The sequence below is a fragment of the Ambystoma mexicanum genome, chromosome 2q (genome assembly GCF_040938575.1).
Source record: "Ambystoma mexicanum isolate Mex_15411 chromosome 2q, UKY_AmexF1_1, whole genome shotgun sequence".
In the NCBI taxonomy this organism is placed as follows: Eukaryota; Metazoa; Chordata; class Amphibia; order Caudata; family Ambystomatidae; genus Ambystoma; species Ambystoma mexicanum.
In genome coordinates, this window is record NC_090924.1 from 518,850,664 (window position 1) to 518,873,451 (window position 22,788).

The following is a 22,788-nucleotide window of genomic DNA, read 5'->3' on the forward strand; positions in this document are numbered from 1 at the left end:
CGAACCAATGATGGCTCTAGCGATGGTGAGACAGTTTTGTTGGGTCAGGAATGGTCTGGTGGCATTGATGAGTTTGGAGTAGTAGGCGGATGTGGAGGTTATGGCGTTGACCTGTTTATTCATGGACATGTCAGGTTCAAGGTACACTCCAAGGGTTTTGATGGACTGGGAGACGGTGATGGGGATACTGTCTATGACGAAGGAGGAGTACTGTTTGTTTAGTTTATTTAGGGTGGACGGTGAGCCAACCAGCAGGAGCTCAGTTTTGTCACTGTTAAGGCAGAGCCAGTTTTCTGCCATCCAGGTTTGAATTGTTGAGTAGATTGCGTTTAAGGTATTTTGGTCAGATGTGTAGTCACCTGAGAGGGGGATAAGTACCTGGGTGTCATCCGCATAGTTAGTATACGAGATGCCCATGGAGTCAAGGATTTTGAACAGGGGCCTTGTAAAGAGGTTGTAGAGGGTGGGGGCCGTGCATGAGCCTTGCGGGACGCCACACTTGATGGTGCTGGGGTCGGCAGAAGAGGAGTCTGAGAAGACCTTCATAGATCTGTCCTTCAAGAATGATTCTATCCATTTGCAGGCATTGTCTGAGAAGTTCGCTATTGATGATAGATGCTGGCAGAGAGTTTTGTGGTTGACTAGGTCAAATGCTGCCGATAGGTCGAGGAGCAAGAGGAGAGCAGGCTTTCCTGAGTCCCTAAGGTCATCAATTTGATTCTTCAGGTCAAGGAGAGCTGTTTCAGTTCCATGCCGTGGCCTGAACCCTGATTGCCTAAGGCCAAGGAGATGGTTGTCCTCTAGAAATTTCTGTATTTGCAGGTAGGCTGCTTTATCCAGAATTTTCAGTAGGAAGGGGACAGTGGTGATTGGCCTGTAGTTTGTTGGGATGGCTGGATCAAGTGAGGGTTTTTTGAGGAGCGGGCGAACCCAGGCTTCCTTTAGACTTAGTGGGACTTCACCAGAGTGAAAGGAGGCATTGATGAAAGCGGCTATGATAGGGGCTAATGAGGGGGCACAGTCTTTAATTACTTGCGCTGGGCATACATCCCCCTTGCAATTGGATGGTTTGATGGTATGGAGGAGAGAGATGACCTCTGGGACACTTATGTCTCTGAAATCGAACTGGGGGGAGGGGTTAGGAGGCTTGGTTGGTGGAGTGGAATGACTGCTGGTTATTAGCTTGGATATCTCCTTTTGGTGGTTGAGTATTTTGGTTTGTAGGGTTTCAAGTTTATTAAGCATTGCAGATTGGATGGCATTGCACCAGGATCCATCCTTCACTATTGGAGAGGGTGGAGAAGGGGGTGTCTCCAGTTCTCTGAATATGGAGAAGATTTCGCGGCTTCTTGATTTGGCAGAGGAGATTCTGGCATTGAATGACGTTGCCTTAGCTTCAGTAATGGCAGCTTTGTAGCGTTTAGAGGAGGTTTTGAATGCTAGAAGGGTGGCTTCTGATGGGTTATTGCGCCAGGTGGTCAGTGCCGCTCGTTTTTTCCCTCGCATCTGTAAGAGGTCCTGGGTAAACCAGGCATTGCAGTGTTTATTTTTCTTTTCTTTTTTAAGAGTGAGGGGAGCTACTACATTAACGGCATGGGAGAGGACCCTTTTGAAGTCGTTGGCGAGGGTAACTGGGTCATTCACGAAAGGGGGAAGCAGTGCAGGTACATTGAGGTGCTGAGAGAGGTTGTCGTGGGTGAGGAGTTTGGCGCTGCGCGTGAGGGCGGCAGGGAGAGGTGTAGTGGGAGGTTGAGAGTTTCTAGAGGTGTTGATGTTGAAGGAGATGAGATGGTGATCGGTCCATGGCAGAGGAGTGATTAGGGTGGGGCTGATAGGGCAGTTGTGGTGAGCGACCCAATCAAGGGTACGGCCTTTTGAGTGTGTGGGGCTCGAAATGGTCTGTGTGAACCCAAGGGTGGATAGCGTTTTTTTTAAAGCTTTGGCGTGGGTGTCTTTGGGGTCGTTAAGGCCCAGGTTGAAGTCACCGAGGAGCAGGATTTTAGATGATTTCTTGAGGTTGTTAGTGATTGAGTGGGTGAGGGCTTCTTGGAATTCATAGGAGATGCCTGGAGGGCGGTAGATGAGGTGAAATGCTATAGTGTGGTTATGGGAGAGCTTAAGTTTTAGGAGGAGGTAGTCAGAGTTATCATCAAGGTTTTTGTGGATTATCCCAACAGAGAGGGAATCTTTGGCAATGACGGCGACCCCTCCACCTCGGTGGGAGGAGCGGTCTTGTCTGTAAATGAGGTATCCTTGTGGGATAGCTAGGGCGAGGGCAGGTCCTGAGGCATCGGAAAGCCAGGTTTCACTGAGGAATAGTAGGTCTAGGTTGTTGAGAATGATGAGATCATTGATATCAAGGGAGTGGGCAGTGAGGGATCTGCAGTTAATCAAGGCGCATTTGAGGGGGGTTGCAGCAATGGGTGTGTGTACAGTGCAGGGCATATCAGCAGTAGGTACGGGCACAACAGTAATGCATGGCACATGAGCAGAGGGCGCAGGCACATCAGCAGTGCAGGGCATATCAGCAGTAGGTACGGGCACAACAGTAATGCATGGCACATGAGCAGAGGGCGCAGGCAGATCAGCAGTGCAGGGCATATCAGCAGTAGGTACGGGCACAACAGTAATGCATGGCACATGAGCAGAGGGCGCAGGCACATCAGCAGTGCAGGGCATATCAGCAGTAGGTATGGGCACAACAGTAATGCATGGCACATGAGCAGAGGGCGCAGGCAGATCAGCAATGCAGGGCATATCAGCAGTAGGTATGGGCACAACAGTAATGCATGGCACATGAGCAGAGGGCGCAGGCAGATCAGCAATGCAGGGCATATCAGCAGTAGGTACGGGCACAACAGTAATGCATGGCACATGAGCAGAGGGCGCAGGCACATCAGCAGTGCAGGGCATATCAACAGTGGTAGGTGCAGACTTGGCTGTGGCTACAGACCTGATAGCGGGCTTAGGAGCGCTGGTGTGGTGTTTAGTATAAATGAGTGAGCCATGGAGGTTTGCGGCGGTGGTTTGGAGTTCTGTTTTTTTCCTGTACATAAAGGAAGTAGACTTGTCCATGACCGGAAGTGAGGGGTTGTTGCATTGCAGGAGGGCATGGCGGGAGCACAGGTATGCGTTCATGCGATGGCCACGGAGTATGGGCAGGTTGGGGGTGCTAGGGACAAGGCCAGGTGTTGCGGGCAGTAATCTTGCCCTGAGGCGGCGTAGCCTTGAAGTGAGGCTGGGTTGGACTTGGTGCTGAGTGTTCTGTAACGTGCGTGCACAGAGGTTGGAGTTTCTTCCAGAAAGGCTGCGGGTTCCGGTGAGTACGGAATTCAATGTTGGAATAGGGATCTTACCTCCCTGCGGCATCGTCGAGCAGCGAAGAGCTGCAAAGAGAGGAGCGGGCCTTTTCTCACGGCCTTCGCTCTGCGGCTTCGCCTCGCGGCGCGCCTCCCCTCCATTTAAAGCAGGAGGGGAGGGCCTGCAGAGGTGTGGGAGCCTATGAGGGCGCTGTGGGGCTCGTAGTTGATTCGTTGCCATAGTGATGGTGGCGACGGCCATCTTGTCTTCGGGCAGGGCCTCGTGGGCGGGGGGGCCGCGCCGACTGCTGATTCCTGCACGGGGAGGCAGATCAGCTGGATCCTGGTGCGGCGGAGTAGGTCTACAACCAGCAAAGCTACTCAAGATAAATCCCATAGACTTGCTGAGAGTCATTCCCAGTTCCAGAAAATGGTCCAGTGAAGACATAGATAGGGTCATGTCAAGAATGTCTTCTTTGGCTGATTTTTATGATAAAAATCCAGAACATTTCCTCTCGTATGATCCACAAGGGGCCACACCCTCAGGCTCTACTGATCCTATCCCCCCCGAGTAAAAAGCCCCGGTTTGAAACTCCGATGAGGTCAGAACCCTTCGAGGTACAACCTTACGCAAGATCATACTCACAGTATCAAGGAGAGGCTTCCTTTGGTGAGGACCAAGAATTTGGTATGATAGTAGAGCAAACCGGGACGGGCTACTCTGGGGATGATGAGGACCAGGAAGAAGAAGAGGATGACCCAGAAACATACAGAGTAGAAGCCCCGGTTACCGACTCCCCGGTCGATAACCAACTCCTCCTAAATGAGGTTCTCGCTCGCGCAGCAGAACATTTCCACATTGACAACCACGGTGTCCAGGAGGAAAGGGACTTCGCAGAAGAGTTAGTGGGAGAAAGGAGGCCTGTTGCCCAGACCATCCCTATCCTTAAGTCCATTCAGCGGAGAATAGATCCGTCCCTGGTGAACCCGAACCTCACCAGAGCAGTCAATCCCAGGGTTGAAAAACTTTTCAGGGTGGCCCAGTCTGACCCTCTCTATATAAGAGGACATCTGAAGCCAGACTCCCTAGTTGTCACCAACACTCGTAAGAGGGCTGGAACACCCTTGTCATCGTCGGAAGCTCCTCCCGACAAGGAGAGCAAAAAACTATACGGTTTCGGCAGGAAAGTAGCCTCAACGTCCGCCTATCAAGCAAGGATTGCTAACTCCACCACCCTGTTGGCCAGCTACAACTGCCATCAGTGGGAAGAAGTCGCGGCACTCATAGCCTCTGCTCCTGAACCTTTAAAGGGCCAGTTAGCTCGGATTTCCGCAGAGGGCAGAGCCGTGTCTGGTTGCATTTTTAAAGCAACCTTCGACGCCACGGACAACGCAGGCAGATTTATAGCGGAGGGCACGGTTATCAAAAGACATGCGTGGTTACGGCAGTCTGGTTTTAAGGCAGAAACCCAGGCATCATTGTTGGACAAACCGGTGGAAACCGATCTGTTGTTTGGTAAGGCGGTCGAAGACGCACTGAAAAATGCCAAGGACGAATACGAGACACTCAAGTCCCTTGGCCAGTTGACCAATAAACCCCCTAACCAGAGAGGGAATAGTAATTTTCGTCGCCCACGCGGCCAAAATTCCCAGAGAGGATCTAACTATTCCCAGGGGCAGGGTACACAGTGGAACAACAACCAACATTCTACCCAGGGTTACGGCAGGGGTAATAGGAGAGGTCGTGGTAAAGGCAGAGGCAGCCCCAGCAAGGGAGGCGGCACACCTCCACCAAAGCAGTGACGCTCAGTTCAGGGTCCCTTCTCACGCAACCCCAGTAGGGGGACGCATTTCCAACTTCACCCAGGCTTGGGAAGGGATCACATCAGACAGGTGGGTGCTGTCAACAGTATCCACAGGATATTGTATAGAGCTACTGCAGCGTCCCCGGAACCATCCTCCACGACAAAGAGTACACTCCTAAGAACATCAGAAGATTCTCCTCGAGGAGATCGCCATTCTGCTACAAAAGGACGCGATGGAACTCGTCCCGGGACACCAGGTAAACAAGGGTATTTATTCAACTTACTTCCTTGTGCCAAAGAAAGACTTGACAATGCGCCCAGTATTGGACTTACGGCCTGCCAACAAGTATGTCAAGCCCCAAAAATTTCATATGACCACGCTACAAGAGGTAATCCCCCTCCTAAAAAAGGGGGATTACATGGCAACCTTGGATATGAAAGATGCTTATTTTCATATTTCCATGTTCCCAGCGCACAGAAAGTACTTGCGCTTCAAGGTGGACAGTCGACACTACCAATTCAAGGTACTGCCCTTCGGGATAGCTTTAGCACCAAGGGTATTCACCAAGGTACTGGCGGTGGCGGCTGCTGCACACCTACGCAGGGAGGCAATCCCGGTGTACCCTTATCTGGACGACTGGCGAAACCCCAGGAATTTGCAGGACAAACATTCAAAGGACTATCGACCTCCTCCACGAGTTAGGCTTCTCAATCAACGAGAAGAAGTCAAGCCTGGTGCCAAGCACCTCAAAACAATTCCTAGGAGCAATCCTGGATACCCAAGAGGGGTTGACCTTTCCTTCAGAAGAAAGAATTCGGAATATACTAATTCCGCATTATCAGTCCGGTCAACAAATAACGGTACGCAAAGCAATGCGTTTACTGGGCATGATGGCGTCATGTATTTACCTGGTCCCCCACGCGCGCCTGCGCAGGCGTCCCATGCAGGAATGGTTGGCGAAACAGTGGTCTCAGGCAAGTGGTCAGTGGGACGATCTAGTGGTCGCTTCGCCAACACTGGTACAAAGCCTTCACTGGTGGACAAGAGAGAATCTCGCACAGGGGAAACCCTTTTACTTTCCCGAAGTACAGGCAGTAGTCACTACAGATGCATGTCTGACGGGGTGGGGAGCTCACCATCTCTACCACACAGCTCAGGGTCTCTGGTCTCACTCAGTGGTCAAGAACCACATCAACCTGCTAGAGCTTCTGGCAGTATTCAGAGCGCTTCAGGCGTTCGAGCCCCACCTACTAAACCTGTCAGTGCAAATCCAGACGGACAGCACAACAGCCATGTTCTACCTGAACAAGCAAGGAGGGACTCGCTCGCCAAATCTGTCCAAGCTTGCCCAGAAAATCTGGATATGGGCACTCAGACGGAACATCTTCCTGTCATCACAACATGTTCCAGGGGAGCTCAATTCCCTAGCGGATGCTCTGAGCAGAGACTCCCTCCCAGAGGCACACGAATGGGTTCTACACAGAGAGGTCGTAGAAGATATCTTCTCTCAGTGGGGTTTCCCCACTATAGACTTATTCACCACAAGCGAAAACAGACAATGCCCAGGATTTGCATCCAGGTTCCCCCAACCAGACTCCCAGGGGAACGCCCTGTGGATGAACTGGTCAGGGATGTTTGCGTACGCTTTTCCACCAACTCCTCTCATCAGGAAAGTGGTGAACAAGATGAACAGGGAATCGATGACGCTCGTCCTAGTTGCTCCCATGTGGGCAAGACAACCGTGGTTCCCACACCTACGCAGGATGGCGGTGTGCGAGCCCATCAAACTTCCAGCCTGGTACAACCTACTGTCCCAGCACCAAGGTCAAACAGTGCACCAGCAACCCAACTCAATGAACCTGGCAGCATGGCTCCTGAGGTCATAGAGTTTGGACATCTCAATTTGCCACAGAGGTGTATGGACATCCTGAAGGAATCTAGGAAACCAAACACAAGGCACTGTTACTTTGACAAGTGGAAGAGGTTCGTTATCTGGTGCCAGAGTAGACAAATCAACCCGGTTGATTGCACTCCTTCCACTATTGTTACATACATGCTCCACCTGCTAGATGCAGGATTGGTTTTTAACTCACTGAAAGTACACCTGGCAGCCCTGTCGGCTTACACCACTTCCCATAGCAAGGTTTTGTGGTGGAAAGTACCAGTAGTTAAAGCCTTCATGGAAGGAGTAAAGAGACTTCACCCTCCTATTTCTAACCCACCACCAGGGTGGGACCTTAATGTGGTGCTAGCCAAGCTCATGGGCCCCCCTTTCGAACCCATGCATAAAAGCAGTCTCAAACACCTGAGTTATAAAACGGCCTTCTTAGTAGCTATTACTTCTATAAGAAGGGTCATTGAAATTCAGGCTCTGTCAGTGCAGGATCCCTTCTTTACTGTCCATAAAGACAAACTGGTTTTACGCACACACCCTAGGTTCTCACCTAAATGTATATCAAAATTCCATGTAAACCAGTCCATCGAGCCTCCGGCTTTCTTCCAGGACCCGCAAAGCTCGGCTGAGGTGAAACTACACACCCTAGATGTGCGTGGGGCGGTCCTCTACTATGTAAATAAAACCAGACCGCTAAGAAAAACAGATCAACTGTTTGTCTCCGTAGCTACAGGCAGAGAGGGGGATCGCGTCTCTAAAGGTGTCATCTCGAAGTGGATTATTAACTGTATCCAGCTGTGTTACTCACTCTCTGAAAGAACTCTGCCTTTCATGCGAAGAGCCCACTCTACTAGAGGCATTGGGGCCACTCTGGCTTTCATTGCAAATGTACCCCTTGACACCATTTGCAAAGCAGCTACTTGGAGCTCTATTCACACTTTTACTCAGCATTACTGCATTGACACCCATTCCAAGGCAGATACACAAGTGGGACAAGCGGTTCTAAGACACTTATTTGCTCATGACCCTTCTCACATCCCACCTCCTTCTTCAGGTACTGCTCGCTAATCTATGCACAGCATGTGATCTAAGCAGATTCCACAAGCCTCAGAAGGGATACATTACTCACCGTAATCGTATTTCTGATGCTTGTATCTGCTTAGATTCACATGCGACCCACCCTTCCTCCCCTCTGAGAGAAGGCGCATGGTTGCTTGTAGTCTTACCTTTCTGTCTATCTGCTTGGATTACCTGTACTCGCGCTACTCCTCATGCTACCTCATGTCAGAAAAAATACAATCTGAGGATCCTAGACGCGTGAGGGATCTTGGGTACAGTGGACGTCACACTAGGGATAGTATTACTGGCACACCCTGTGTCGACGCCCATTTTCGAGTTTCGAAAAACAAACTGTAATACTCTGCAGCTTCCACTAGATGTCGGCCTATGCACAGCATGTGAATCTAAGCAGATACAAGCATCAGAAATACGATTATGGTGAGTAATGTATCCCATGTATATTCAGTGAAAAAACATTGTTACTGGGACGTTATAGTTCACAGTAAAACCGAAAAACACTTGACAATCCCTAACTATGGGATGCTAAACAACCATAACCTCGCGCCACCTACGTGCATCATCAATGACATTTGTGATGGCATCTTTCATGTTCTGGGTGGTAGTGGTAGCAGTACAGAGTGCTAATGGCAGGAGTGGGTGCTTAGCCTACCATAACTGGTGAATTTCAGGGTTTTTTAGGTTGTAATGTGAACCGTAATAGCAGGCTGGAAATGTTTTTTTAGTGAAGTACACAGGTTTTAGGTACGGCAACTTAACCATAACGTCCCCTTAACAAAGTTTTTTTTTGTAGTGAATTTTACAGGTTTTTAGTAGGGCAACGTAACCATAACATCCCTTTAACAAACTTTTTTCACGGAATTCCATAGGTTTTCAGTAGTGTAATTGAATCATAACATTACTTTAATAAAATTTTCTACTGCATTTATCAGGGTTCTAATAGTAACACATAAGCATACTGTAAAGGAACATTTGAATTAACTGCCCACCTTCCGAAGAATTCCACATTATAGTATGCTAGCGCACAGCATGGGGGCGTGTTCGAAAACTAATACACACTTCACAATAACATGTGTCTCTGGTTGATAGTGCGGAAGTACATTGTATATTCTTGTAGGAACTTGTAACTGCTAAATATCTGGCGCAGAACTCCACAGTGCAAGTTTGCAGCACAATAGAAGCAAGAGTGCATACCAACGTCTTTGGATCATTAACCCCCATTCCTCCCCAAAGAATGGGGGATGAATGCCATCAGTAATCGAGATTTTACAGCAGTAACCCGTGGTACCAAAAAAGAGGATTTTTTCTCTTCAACCGGAACGCCTCTGGCGTTCCCGGCTGAAGAAAGCAAATCCTTTTCCAAGATGGCCACCATAAAAAGGGAAGATGGGTGTTGGATGGAAACCCTTCTTCACTTTCCATTACTGCCTGCAGAAAGCAAAAATGAAACCGTGTGACCGTAATGGCAGGACCACATTTTTCTTCCTTGTGAATTGTGTCGTTATGAGCAAGACCTTTACCAGACAGCCAGTCCCTGGTGGACATGGCGACTTCAATTAAATGTTTTGTCCCTTCCAGTAATGGCCAGTACCCACATACCCGACATTGTGGCCACTAACCATACCTAGAGCCTACCCCTCAGAGACGGAAGCTGTACCGTTGATTTTTTATGTACATGACGACACTTGTCAAATATCAAAACACTACCACATGCACAACACGAAGCTTTTCGGTCGTTGGCAATGTCCTTTACATGTGTTGTACATGCAGTAATTTGTTTTTGTAAAAATGTGCGTAGAAAATGCAAAGGAGTAGTCTTCTTATGTCTGCACAAAATACCAACAAACTCTGTGTTGTCAAGCGCAATCGTGTCAGAAATACTGCAAGCAACACCATTACCACTCACCTTTCGACACATAATTTTGTAAGTGGCACAGGTCGAAAGGTGTGAAGATATGTGTATTGGGAGGGTGCAACCATGTACTATTTTACAAACATTTCTGTTTCAGTGCACCTTACCTCATTTTTCCTCTTTTAGAAAGATACTTATCATTCTGAACTAATGTTGGTTAATGGGGCATCTGGATGACAGAAATTGGCCTGACGGCACTAAAGCATATGAGATGGACCTGACCCTCCCGCAGCCAAAGCAAGTGGTATGCAATACCTTTCTCCATAACGTTCCTTGGCAGCGTAAACAAATTCGTCCGTAAGGACATGCGTACCATGATGCATCACCTACAAAAGAACACATTACGACCTGCAGCGTAGCACGCAACATTTTGAAATAGGAGAGTACATTTGTAAAAAAAAACACTAACATATAAGAATTAGTAAAGTAGTTTTATTTCACAATAAACTGTGCGAAATCATCACCCTATGGAATTAGTAAAGTAGTTTTATTTCACAATAAACTGTGTGAAATCATCGCCCTATTCACATTTCCATAGAAATAGTAAGTTTGTCTCTTTGGTCGACAATGAAAATGTTAATGGTGATGGCCACATTGTTGTTTTCCCACACAGAAAGTATGCGTTGTCGGCACAGTAGTAGTTTTCCTTGCACATTGATTTGCAAGACGACATCAATCGCTGTGATCTACACCACCAGAAAGGATGGAATGTTACTCCTTATGGCGACAGCAGCGTAAGGACATAGAGGTCCGACACGGTCATCCCACTGCATTATGACGCACAGACAACCGGTGACGAACAGTTGCATTTGACGGTTAAAAAAGCTGTCACTCGGCAGCTGCAATCTGTGACAATCACAATAGGGAAGGAAGTAGCTGAGGGGGAAAGGGGAAATAAAACCTGTATCAATACGCAACCTTTGGCCAAACTAAAATTGTAATGCATAACATTTTCAGTAAAAATTAATTTAATAGGAGGAAATGGAGTGGGACCCTACAAACGGCAACAATATGCAATCTCCATAATGGGAAAAAAAAATTCAATGGCACAGAAAGGTGGTACCTCATTATTAATAATAACATTTTTGTTTGGAAGTAGCTGAGCGGTAAAGGGGAACTAAAACGTGTGTTAATACACAACCTCTGCACAAACCAAAGTTGTAACACATACCATTTTTACTAAATATTAATTTAATTTGGGGAAATATAGTGGCACCCTACAAACGGCGACAATGTGTAATCTCCATAATGGGAAAATAAATGTCAACGGCACAGAAACCTTGTAATTCATTAGCAATAATGCATTTTTTCTTTTCGAAATTCAAAATTTAATGCCAGTTTGGTATACAGGCATCAAAAGTAAACTTACATGAAGTGGAGCGCCTCCATTGCGTTTGGTACAGTCAGACAGTAGGGTATTTGGACGAGTGCCTCTTCGGGAACTGATATTTCATGCTCCTTACAAACGTTTTTGAAGCATAACCTTATCAAACGGTATGTTTTTCAAACTGTTACTCCCAGCATTCTTTCTGCTTTTTCTCTGTAGCTCAAGGTAAAAAAACAAGTGACCCTTATGGGTGCCGACAAATATATGGCCGTACTGAGCTCGTATTGAAAAGAGAAAATCAACTGACCTTCACTCCGAATGCAAATACATTGTCATTTTGCAACAACTTATCAGCAGCTATTCATGAGAACCGCTACTCCCATACATGTGCAAAAGTGCTGTGTGCACGAAACAGTGCAGGCGGCTGGCTCAGATTCCAAACTGTAGGACGCGATTCTGACCGCACTAATGTTGTTTATGTATTGCAACATTGACGCAGTAAGTTCATGTCATACAATGAGTAGCAAGTCCCACTGTATGGTATGACAGTGGTAACAAGAATACACCAATGTTTGACTTTCTACTGCCACATCTCATTAACGCTCACCTTTCGAAACAGTGTTCCATAAGTGTAACAAGTGCATTGGTGTCTTCTTCGTTTATGTATGTTAGCGGCAATGTCCGCATACAACAGAAAACGAAGTAAACATGGCGGGCGTATCGAAAGATTATGACGCACTCACGCTGTGGCACAACCAATCGGTGAAAGCGCAACATGGTCGCGGGCAGCACACCACGGAATAGCCAATTGAAATCTTCTCCATGGAGCGAACAGGGAAGTGTGACCACGGAGCGGACATGGATATCACTAATTTTTAGAGACATACTTTTTGATTGTTTTTAAGGAAACTACTGGACGGATTGTCACAAAATTTATAAAAGCACGCTTTCGCGACCAAGCCCCTGCCCCTGCCGCAAATTTGGTGCATATCTGTCCAGCGGTTTGGCCTGTAGCCGTGCGCAAAGTTTTCCCCCATTCAGTCTATGGGAAAAAAAGACGTTTTGGGACCCCCGCTATAACTTTGCCCACCCTGGACCAAACCTCACCTAACTTTGCAAAGAATTTCAGAGTGCCCAAAGTTTGGTGAGGATTCGTCCAGGGGGAGCGGAGTTATAGGCCGCCCTAAAAGTGCTCTTCCTATGGAAACAGCAACTTAACCATAACTACACAGCCACTAGCGTAGCTGTGTAATATATATCATTTAGGAAGTATTGTGTGATAATGTGATAGGCTAGTAGTCCTTTTTCATTGTGTTTTATGGCCATAAATAAATACTTTTTTTTAGAACTGTTTGTCCAAGTGTGTTCCTTGACTTTTCACTGTGTGCAGTCATTGAGGACCTCTTACCAGGCTCACCCCTCCTGAGACTTAGCCTTGACCACTCGCTTTGCTACCTTGTACTGGTTTGGCTACAGCTCCCAGAGTTATCCCTGTCACTAAACTAGGTTTGCCTTCTATACATCTGTCCACCAGGCCAGAGTATAGAAAATCAACCCTAACAAGGAGAAATAGTTCTCTTAACAACTAAGCTTTAGCAAGCACAATCCTAAACTGTTGCAACTGTTTAATCTCGGTGTTCAGGCCTAGTTGTACATGCATTCAAGTAATGAGGCTATTAGATATTGTCATTGATGGCTAAACTAATCCTCAGACTCCAGAGGATAGTTTAAGGATTTTTATTAACAGTTTGCATAAAAGTGATTTCTTATAATTTGCTAGTCTGCTGATGGTTAAAGAGAATGTATTTCTCTACCTGGTCCCAGGACCTTTTGTGGACTTCAGCCACCCAAACTCAGGATTCGCTATTCCCCAATGCATTAGCAGAGACTAGACATGGGTGACCCCTACTATCTCTAATCTAACCTAAGCTTAAGGTGAGGACCTAAAGGCAGAGGTCTTCTTCATCTTACTCCCTCTGGGACTTTCTAAGGGTTACCTACTCTAATGTTCTCCCCAAGATTGTACCAATGAGGTTCAAGACTGTATCTGTATCTTCCCAAACAATATCTATCCCACTTGCTCTCCTCTCACTGATCATGAAACTCCTTGCTCTACCTCATATTATCTTCTTACTCCCTCTTCGTCTCCCTCTTTTTTTGTACTCTGGTTATTTTAGGTCCTCCTGACACTGTCTCTCATCCCGCTTCCTACACCAACCTGTCTCCACTCCCCTTGTTCTGTCTTCCCCTTTCTCACCTCTTCTGTCCCTCTTGTATTCTCATACTCCTCTGCTCTTTCCCTTTATCTTTTCTACTCTACCAACTGCTGCCTCAGGTCTCTAACCTCTCCTTCTATGTCTACTCTCTTACCTTTCCCTCCCTATCTTCACTCCTTTGCTCACTTTTTGTGCTTCATCACCTCTCGTAGTGTTACTCCCACCACTTTTTGCTGGACTTCGGGACCTTTTTCTTTAAATCCTGAATGAGTAGAGCCTTTTTCCACTCATTCATTCTTGTGGGCTCTGTCTTTTGGAACTCTATTCTTTGTAGTCTACCTGTACTATGGAGTCTGCCTGCTCCATGGCTCTGAAAGGCATCTTTATTTTACTATTACAGCACAGAGCTCCTTATGGGCAGTGTTGCTGGGGATCCTTAGGGTCCTCCTTTTGAGATTTTTTTTGTTATCCTCAAGTAAACTACAGTTCTTAAAGATCTCTCCTAAAAAATTATAGCTTGAGCGATTGGTGCACACCATCTTATGTGGAGTGCCTAAGGGATACCTAGTATCCCCCTTCTCTCTGCTCCTGTGTGTGACTTATTAGTCATATAGACAATCTCATAATTATGGCTCATGGCAGTAGAGGTGTTCTATGAACTATTGTGTAATTTCTGTACCACAGGCTATGTCCATAGCTTCAGTAGTGCACAATAGGGGCACCAACTTGGGGCCCCACTTCTTTTTTTCGCCATTACTAGCCTAGTTGTTCTTTGTCAGCCCTTCTTCTACCATTCTGGGATGGGGAGGTCTTTGTGTGTGTTTTGCCTTTGGCGGGAACGCTTTTTAAATGCCCCTTCCTGTAAAATGATGAGAGATTGTAGAGGAGCGTGTGCTGGAACTGTATAAGGTGAGGCTTCTGAAGTTAAAAGCAAGTCGACCACTGGAAGCTGAAGTAACCCAAGAAGACGACCAGAGACTCATGCAGACCCTTTGCAACACAGTGAAGCGACCATTGCTGTTCTGACCCCGTTTTCTGTGCGACAGAGGAACTCCAAAGAGGCCAACTCCTTCCCTTGGGCTGGTGGGAACAACCGGTCCCAAGACGAACTTTGAATGGAGCCATCTCCCGAGGTCCTGTCAGTTTCCAGAGCTGCGGATCCCCAATATCAGGAGACCTGCTGCCCATTTCGAGTGCATCATTGTGCAAAGGCTGAATACGTCCAAATCTTTGCTGAGCCCTCGAGGACACTACACAGATCTGATCCAACTCGCCCAGGCCCCCCTCTTCAGAGCATGGGACTGCAGGAAGCAAAGAAGATTGACTGGGTGATCTGCTTCCTCTATGTTGGTGCTGCAGAAAAGGCGTCAAAACCGCAGAGTGAACCAAGAAGTGGTTGAAAGTCGTGCCCCAGGTCCTCCCTCGAGACTGCTGCTATAAGAGCCCGCCCAGTGTCATGCCTTCAGTCAACAGACCAAGGAATTCAGAGGTCGGGTCCCGAGCTGCAACATCGTGGAGTATCTAGCATGAACATTTTCTTCTAAGCTAAGGTATTGTGGGGAAAAAGTACTGCTTACCTGATTCCAGAAAGTCGCCCCAGAGCATTGGAGTGCACGTAGAGGTGCCCAGGGCAATCCCCTCTTACCTCCGACACAAGCCGCAGCTTGTGTCCCTTCATCAAGCCCTAAATAGGGTCTCCATTGTTGGTTTATTTATTTATTTATTCGTATTTGTAGAGTGCGCAACAGCCCATAGGCATCGTGGCACTTGTTACAGAAAGTGAGCAAACTTAGTTACATAGGTATAAGCATTTTAAATGTACACTTTTTACATTTTGGTTATTAACCAGCTGCTTCTAAAAGACTAGAGACGTGATGAAATCCACAGGAACTCTTCATATTCTGCTGCTTGTCAAGACTTTGAGCCCTCTCCGAACTGCCTTTAGCTAGGGTGTGTTTTTGGACTTAAAAAACTTGTTGTGCGAAGAAACCCTCTCTAGAACCTTGAACCAGACTAGTGTTACTCGAACTAATCATTTATTTCTCTTTAAGTTACTTTCTTGTGTGTGTTGGCTGAGTAAATGTCTTACCATAAATCTGCTAAGAACCGCATGTGCGCATAATTACTGATAATACGATAGCATTGTCTTTTCCCTTTCTAACGTTGCAATAAATGTAACTGCAAACAAAACACAAAAGTGAAAGTGTCCTTTGAAGTATATTCCAACATATTCCCAAGTGTTCTAGTGTAAACGTATGAGGTATTTAAAGTGGTTCTAGTCTCAAGCTGCATCCTGAAGAACAACTTTGATGCGGCGGCCAACGCCGGACGCATCATAGCCGAAGGGACCCTCATTAAGCGGCATACCTGGCTTAGGCAGTCATGGTTTAAGCTAGAGACCCAAGCAACCCTGCTGAACATGCCAGTACAACCAAATGTCCTATTCGGTAAGGCCGTAGAGGGAACACTATAGAGTGCCAAGGATGAGTACAACACTAATAACAGACCTTATTACCAACAGGGTTCCCCAAATTTAAAAACATTTCGGGGACAGAGCGGTCAATGTTCCTCAGGCTACTCTCAGCGAGGACAGTCCTTCTCTTGGAACCAGTCTCAAGGCAAGTTTCCTCGTCCAGCTTTCAAAGAGGGAATAAAAGAGGCAGAGGTAGAGGTAGAACCTCATCTGGGAGAGTCTCAGCCCCTGCCAAACAATGACACACTGTTTCAAGTCCCCTCCCATGCAACTCCACTAGGAGGCCGAATCTCTCAATTCACCCACGCATGGAAGGGGATAACATCGGACAAATGGGTGTTGTCCACCATAGCAGGCTGGTACTGCATCGAGTTGATTCAGAAACCACCTTACCGCACGCCAAGATAGAAGAAACAGCCATACTGCTGGAGGAAATAAAGGTGCTGCTGCAAAAGAAAGCAAAAGAAATCGCCCCAGCGAACCACGTAAACAATGGTATCTATTCACCGTACTTCCTTCTGCCAAAACGACCTTACCATGCGCCCAGTACTAGATCTGCACCCCACGAACAAATATGTCAAACCACAGAAGTTTTGCATGACCACGCTTCAGGAGGTGATTCAACTCCCGAAATGAGGGGACTACATGGCGACATTGGACATGAAAGATGCATTCTTTCATATTCCAATGCACCCTGCGCACAGAAAATACCTGCATTTCAAGATGGCGGGAGTAGCACCAAGAGTTTTCACCAAGCTGCTTGCAGAAGTGGCAGCACACCTGCACAGAAAGTTCATCCCGGTATACCCTTATCTGGATGACTGGCTGATCACCTGGGAATCTCCTCAAATTTGCAAACAAAATAAACAAAACATGATAGACTTTCTTTTCAATCTGGGTTTCTCCATCACCGAGAAGAAATCAAGTCTAATCCCCATCCAAACAAAACAATTTCTGGGGGCTTTTCAGACTCAAAAGAGGAGCAACCATTCCCCTCAAGCGAGAGAGTCCGAAATATGCTGCTGCAAGTACCTCAATACAAGGTCGGTCGCCAGATAATGGTACGCAAAGCAATGCGCTTGCTAGGGATGATGGCCTCTTGCATTTATTTAGTTCCATTTGCACGCCTGTGTCCAATGCAAGAATGGTTAGCGAAACAGTGGTCTCAGGCAAGTGGACAGTGGGACGATCTAGTGGTTGTTTCGCTAACCCTGGTTCAGGCTCTTCGCTTTTGGTCCAAGGACAACCTGTTTAAAGGAAAGCCTTTTCACGCTCCACCAGCCCAAGCGATCGTAACTACAGATGCCTCACTCACTGGTTGGGGGGCACACTACCTCCACCACACAGCCCACGGACAGTGGACACTAGCTGCCCAAAGACATATCAACTTCCTGGTGCTCCTGGCAGTCCTCAAAGCTCTTCAAGCTTTTTTAGCAACATCTCCCGGGTCAGACAGTGCAGGTCCTCAAAGGCCGCACCACGGCCATGTTCTCTCTGAACCTTGCAGGGACGCACACACTCTCTTAAGTCTGTCCAAACTATCCCAGAAGATATGCTGGTGGGCACTCAAGCGGAACATGTTTCTAATGTCCCAAAATGTTTTAGGGGAACTCAGTTCTCTGGCAGACACATTAAGCAGTCACCCTCTACCAGAAGAACATGAGTGGCAACTGGCCAGAGATATCCTAGACCGAATATTCTCACTATGGGGTCACTCCCCACTAGACGTGTTCGCCACAGAGCTAAACGCTCAATGCCCAGAATTCGCTTCCAGGTTTCCCCAGCCAGGGTCCAAGGGGAACGCCCTGTGGATGAAGTGGTCAGGGAAATTTGCTTATGCTGACCCCCTATCCCCCAACACCACTCCTGAGCAGAATAGTGCACAAGATGCACCAGGAACAAGTAACCCTAATCCTGGTTGCTCCTATGTGGGCGAGACCACCTTGGTTTCAACATCTGCTAAAACTGTCAATGTGCGACCCGATCAAGCTCCCGTGCCTTTACAACATGTTGACACAACACAAGGGGACATCTCTCCAACCACGCCTACAATCAATGAACTTGGCAGCTTGGCTCCTGAAGTCATAGTTTGGCCACTTTAACCTTCAACAAAGCTGTATGAATATCTCCAAAGAGGCACGAAAACCCAACACCAGGCACTGTTATTTTAAAATATGGAAAAGATTTGTGATATGGTGCACATCACAATCACTAAACCCATTAAAATGTTCCCCAGCTAACATTCTACACTACATGCTTAACTTACTAGACTCTGGCCTAGTATTCAATTCCTTAAAGGTACATGTGACGGCCCTATCGGCTTATTCCACATCACAGAACAAGGTGTTCTGGTGGAAAGTCCCTGTCATCAAGGCATTCATGGAAGGGGTAAAGAGGCTATACCCCCCCCCCAACTTCCAACCCTCCCCCGGGTTGGGATCTCAATGTTGTGCTCTCCAAGCTCATGGGGCCACCCTCGGAGCCTATGTAGAAGGCCAGCCTAAAGCATCTTACCTATAAAACTGCATTCCTGGTAGCGATCACCTCCATCAGATAAATCAGTGACCTACAAACTATATCTGTACAAGACCCCTTTTTCATCATACACAAGGACAAGGCTGTCCTCCAAACACATCCTAGTTTTCCCATAAGTTCATTTCAAAGTTCCATGTAAACCTTACCATAGAACTTTTCAGAATCCATTAAACTCAGCAGAAAGAAGTCTCCTTATGCTTCATATACGGAGGGCGGTCATGTACTATGTGAACAAAACAAAACCCTGAAGGAAATCAGACCAACTCTTTGTTTCTATAGCGCCTGGTAGAGAAGGCGATCACATATCAAAGGGCGCCATCTCCAGATGGATAGTCAAATGCATACAACTCTGCTATTCCCTATCCAAAATGTTTCTACCTTTTACACCAAGGGCACACTGTGCCGGAGGTACAGGAGCAACCTTAGCGTATATTGCAAACATCCCTCTAGACGCCATATGCAAAGCTGCTACATGGAGTTCCATCCACACGTTCACACAACAATACTGCATTGACACTCATTCTAAAACGGATACATAGGCGGGAAAACCGGTCCTAAAACATCTCTTTGCCACTGTACTTTCTAACTTCCCACCTCCTTCTGCAGATACTGCTCGCGGATGTATGCAGAGCATGTGATCTAAGAAGATCCACAAGCTCCAGAAGGGATACATTACTCACCGTAATCGTATTTCTGGTGCTTGGATCTGCTTAGATTCACATGTGCCTTCCTCCCCTACTGGAGTTTTTCTGGCTTCTCTGTTTTCTGTTTTACAACATCTGTACTCACGCTATACTTATGCAACCTCATGTCAGAAACAAACAATCTGAGGGACCTGGACGCGTGAAGGACCATGGGTACAGTACACGTCATTCTAGGGATAGTATTACTAATCGCGCCCTGTCGAAATCCGTTTTTGAGTTTTGAAAACAAGTCTTGTAATACGCTGCGACTTCCACTAGATGTCAGACTATGCAAAGCATGTGAATCTAAGCAGCTACAAACACTAGAAATACGATTATGGTGCTTAATGTATCCAATTTAAATTATGAGTGTAAGTGCTTCTTTGATGTGCATGTCTAACTGGGTTCAGTGTACTTACCTACAGCTCACCTGCACTAAGAGCTGTACCTTCATACTGGGTATTCCATAAAAATCCTCAAAACCTGGTTTACCTAAAATGCTGCCTGCCTGCTCACCACCATGCATTCTGTATTACACTGTTCTATCTCCCTCATGATTGTTTGCAAGTAACTGTTATGATACAGCACCTCAATGCCTCTGGGTGGTATGTGCGCTTTATAAATGAAATAAATAAATAAAATACATGAATTAATCTATCTTTCTAGAGTCCTTATTTGGACCTGAGCTGCTTACAGTGCAGTGCCCCTGTGCAGATCTCTTATTTAACTCCATAACTTAACATTGACCCATTGATTCCTGTGATCCCAAAGGCTTAACAACTGGACTTGGGGAGGAGGGCGGATAATGGTGTGAGACCAGTAAGCATCACTGAAAGTACAGTTGTACTCAATAAACCTGTGTACTTATATCATAGTCACGGGAGACCACCTTTTGTAGTTTTTGCCATATTCTGAAAAGTTATCACTCCGTTACTTACCTGTATATTGTGTAGGTATTTCCTGTGCACATCTTTATCAGGTATTTTATGTGGACTTTGAATTTACTGTGTAATTATCATAAGCATTTACTGTACATTTAAGCAAGCTCATGTTTCCAGGAGGGGTACCTTGACTGTATTGGCCATTCTACCCTTTAGAGAGTCAGGAACTAAAAGGAAACCTGCTGTAAACCAAGAATATTGATATATCGGGTCTCTAGAAAAATGACCTTAGAAACATCTCCTTAATCACCTCTTGGGCACTTTCAACCCCAGTCACCATGCACACATTGATTAGCCACAAATTAAGATGTGTGCTGAAGCTTTTTAATATTTACATGGGACACTACCCAGTAATATAATTGGACATGAGCTTTAAAGGCACTGCCACCTGAGGTTGCTGCTTTAATACAAACCTGAATGTTTCTATCAGAACTCTCGGCCTCTGCGACAAGCTGTGTCGTTCTGGTTTTCTTTAACTGTTTTGGTTTGTTTGCAGGGAACAGCCCACACCCCTCAATGACTGAAGACGAGGATTGCCAGACAGAGCTGCTCATAGCCGAGGAGAAAATGAGTCCAGATCAAGAGGGGCAGCTCATGCCACGGTATTTGGAATTGCCAGAACTGCAGCATTCATTGTAGACTGCCCATAACAAGTGTTTGACGAGCGATTTTACATTAATATTGTTAATTACTGTTCTTATGCTGTAATGCTCTCTAAGGCTATAATGTGACTCTTTCTAAATCGGTTACCAAATTGAGCAGTGAAAATTATTTCTACTGTTTTGTATTTGGAAATATCTGTTTTCTGCACTCCTTCTTCTTTAGAGCTCTGTAAGATATACATATACTGCAAATGGAATCTACGCCGACACAGATCGCCCTCAGTATTTTAAAACACTGCAAGAATTGTTTTACCAAAAGAGTATATGGTTTTTGCATTAATACATTTTCTACTGTTTTCACGAAGACAACCTATAAACTCTTCTTCAACCACCAGACCACCAATCTGAATAATGTCCAATAACCAGAATCCGGTGTGTTAAGGTTGTGCCTCGCGCTTACAATTAGCTGCAGCTGTTACACTATGTTCAGTGATATCATTGGTTCTCATTTTGAGCTTGGTGTACTGCAAATAAAAGGCTTTCACATCTTTCATTTGCAATGCGCCACGTTTTCATTAATTTGTATGGCAAAGAGGAGGGACGGAATGCAACTTGCGTTTCCGCTGCTCGCTTCCTTTCTGCCATGCAAATACTCCAGCATTTGCACTGACATGCATTTTCATTACAACGCAAATGCTTGGGATCCCTATAGATCCCCGTGGCTTTTTGCACCAGCAAAAAGCAGGCGGACCCCACAGGGATCCATTGTAAGTGCAGCCTGCCATGCGTGCATGACAGGCGGCGTTTACTCTATTTGCACAGTGACGTCTGAAAGGGAGGGCAAAAGGCGGCGTTGGTTGTACTTTGCCTTTTGCCCCCTCCAGTTTTCCACTCTGTCGTGCAAAGTATTAGGTAGATTTTCATTATTATACTCTACATGCGAGTCCCCCAGCACTTTTTGCTGGACTACTGGATTTATGGTTGGGGAACCTTTTTCCACACACCCTCATTCTTTTACCCTATCCTCTGGGATACTTTTTATTTATGTGTATACATTTTTCTTGGAGTTATACTTTCCTCCAAGTTTTAACTCATCTGTCTTTTGACTTTTGCATCACACGACACTCTTATCTGCAGTGTGGCTGGGAGCCCTTTGGGATTCCCGTTTTATATTCTGTTATTGGGGGATATTTTTATCCTTCCTATCTTTTCCTATTGTGGGATCAGCACACCCACCTTATGTGGGGTGCTGAGGCTCTACTTTAGTATCCCCTTTCTCGCTGCTTCTGTAACTTTTTGGTTACAGTTGCAGGCTAACCTGAATGGCTGGTGGCAATGGTTTTATCCTACCAACCTTTGTGCAATTTTAGCTCCCTGGCTGTAATCACAGGCACAATTAATGCACAGAAAGGTCTTTTTCACCATTTCTTGTTTACTTGGCCCTTCTTCTGCTGTGCTAGGTGGGGGAGATCCTGGTGTGACTTTTTTTTTTAAATCTCGCTTTATTAGTTTTCCAGTTTCATAACAAAGAATGCATCAGGCAATGTCATTACAACCTTACAAACAGAAGAAGACGAAGAAACAAGACAGAAAGAAGAAAAGACAAACAATAACTCCCCACAAGGGAACAAAACCCCTTCCCTCCCCACCTTTCACCCACCCTAAAACTCCCACCAGGTTCTCGATGCATGCAACAGAACACACCCTAATGACAGGAATTTCACCTACGATACAGTGACCTAGACGATCTTCATAAAGGCAATGAGCCAGTTACCAATAGGCCCGCATCCGGTGGCGATACTAAACAAAATTTTAAAATCAATAAGCTTCAACTTCTTTCTGGGGCGCTATCCTCAGTATCCTGCGGCGAGTGGGCATCCTCAGAGCACCGACTCACAAGCCATATAGCTCCTAAAAGAGTGCCAATAGTCCTTGGGTCTACTATTAAGGGGGAGTGTTTGGTTGTATTGTGACACCCTACGCTCATACAGCGACATGCAGATCACCCATTGATGTATTGACG

The 22,788-nt window shown here is 46.3% G+C and overlaps 1 protein-coding gene across 1 annotated transcript in view; it reads left to right on the forward strand.

Moving 5' to 3' along the window:
- The window catches only part of INTS1 (integrator complex subunit 1), a 2,112,141-nt gene that overhangs the window by 342,082 nt on the left and 1,747,271 nt on the right, over window positions 1–22,788 (forward strand). Inside the window, exon 7 of the mRNA XM_069647642.1 lies at window positions 20,660–20,765. Within this exon, the coding sequence (XP_069503743.1) occupies window positions 20,660–20,765 (106 nt within the window). The remainder of the gene's footprint in view (window positions 1–20,659; window positions 20,766–22,788) is intronic.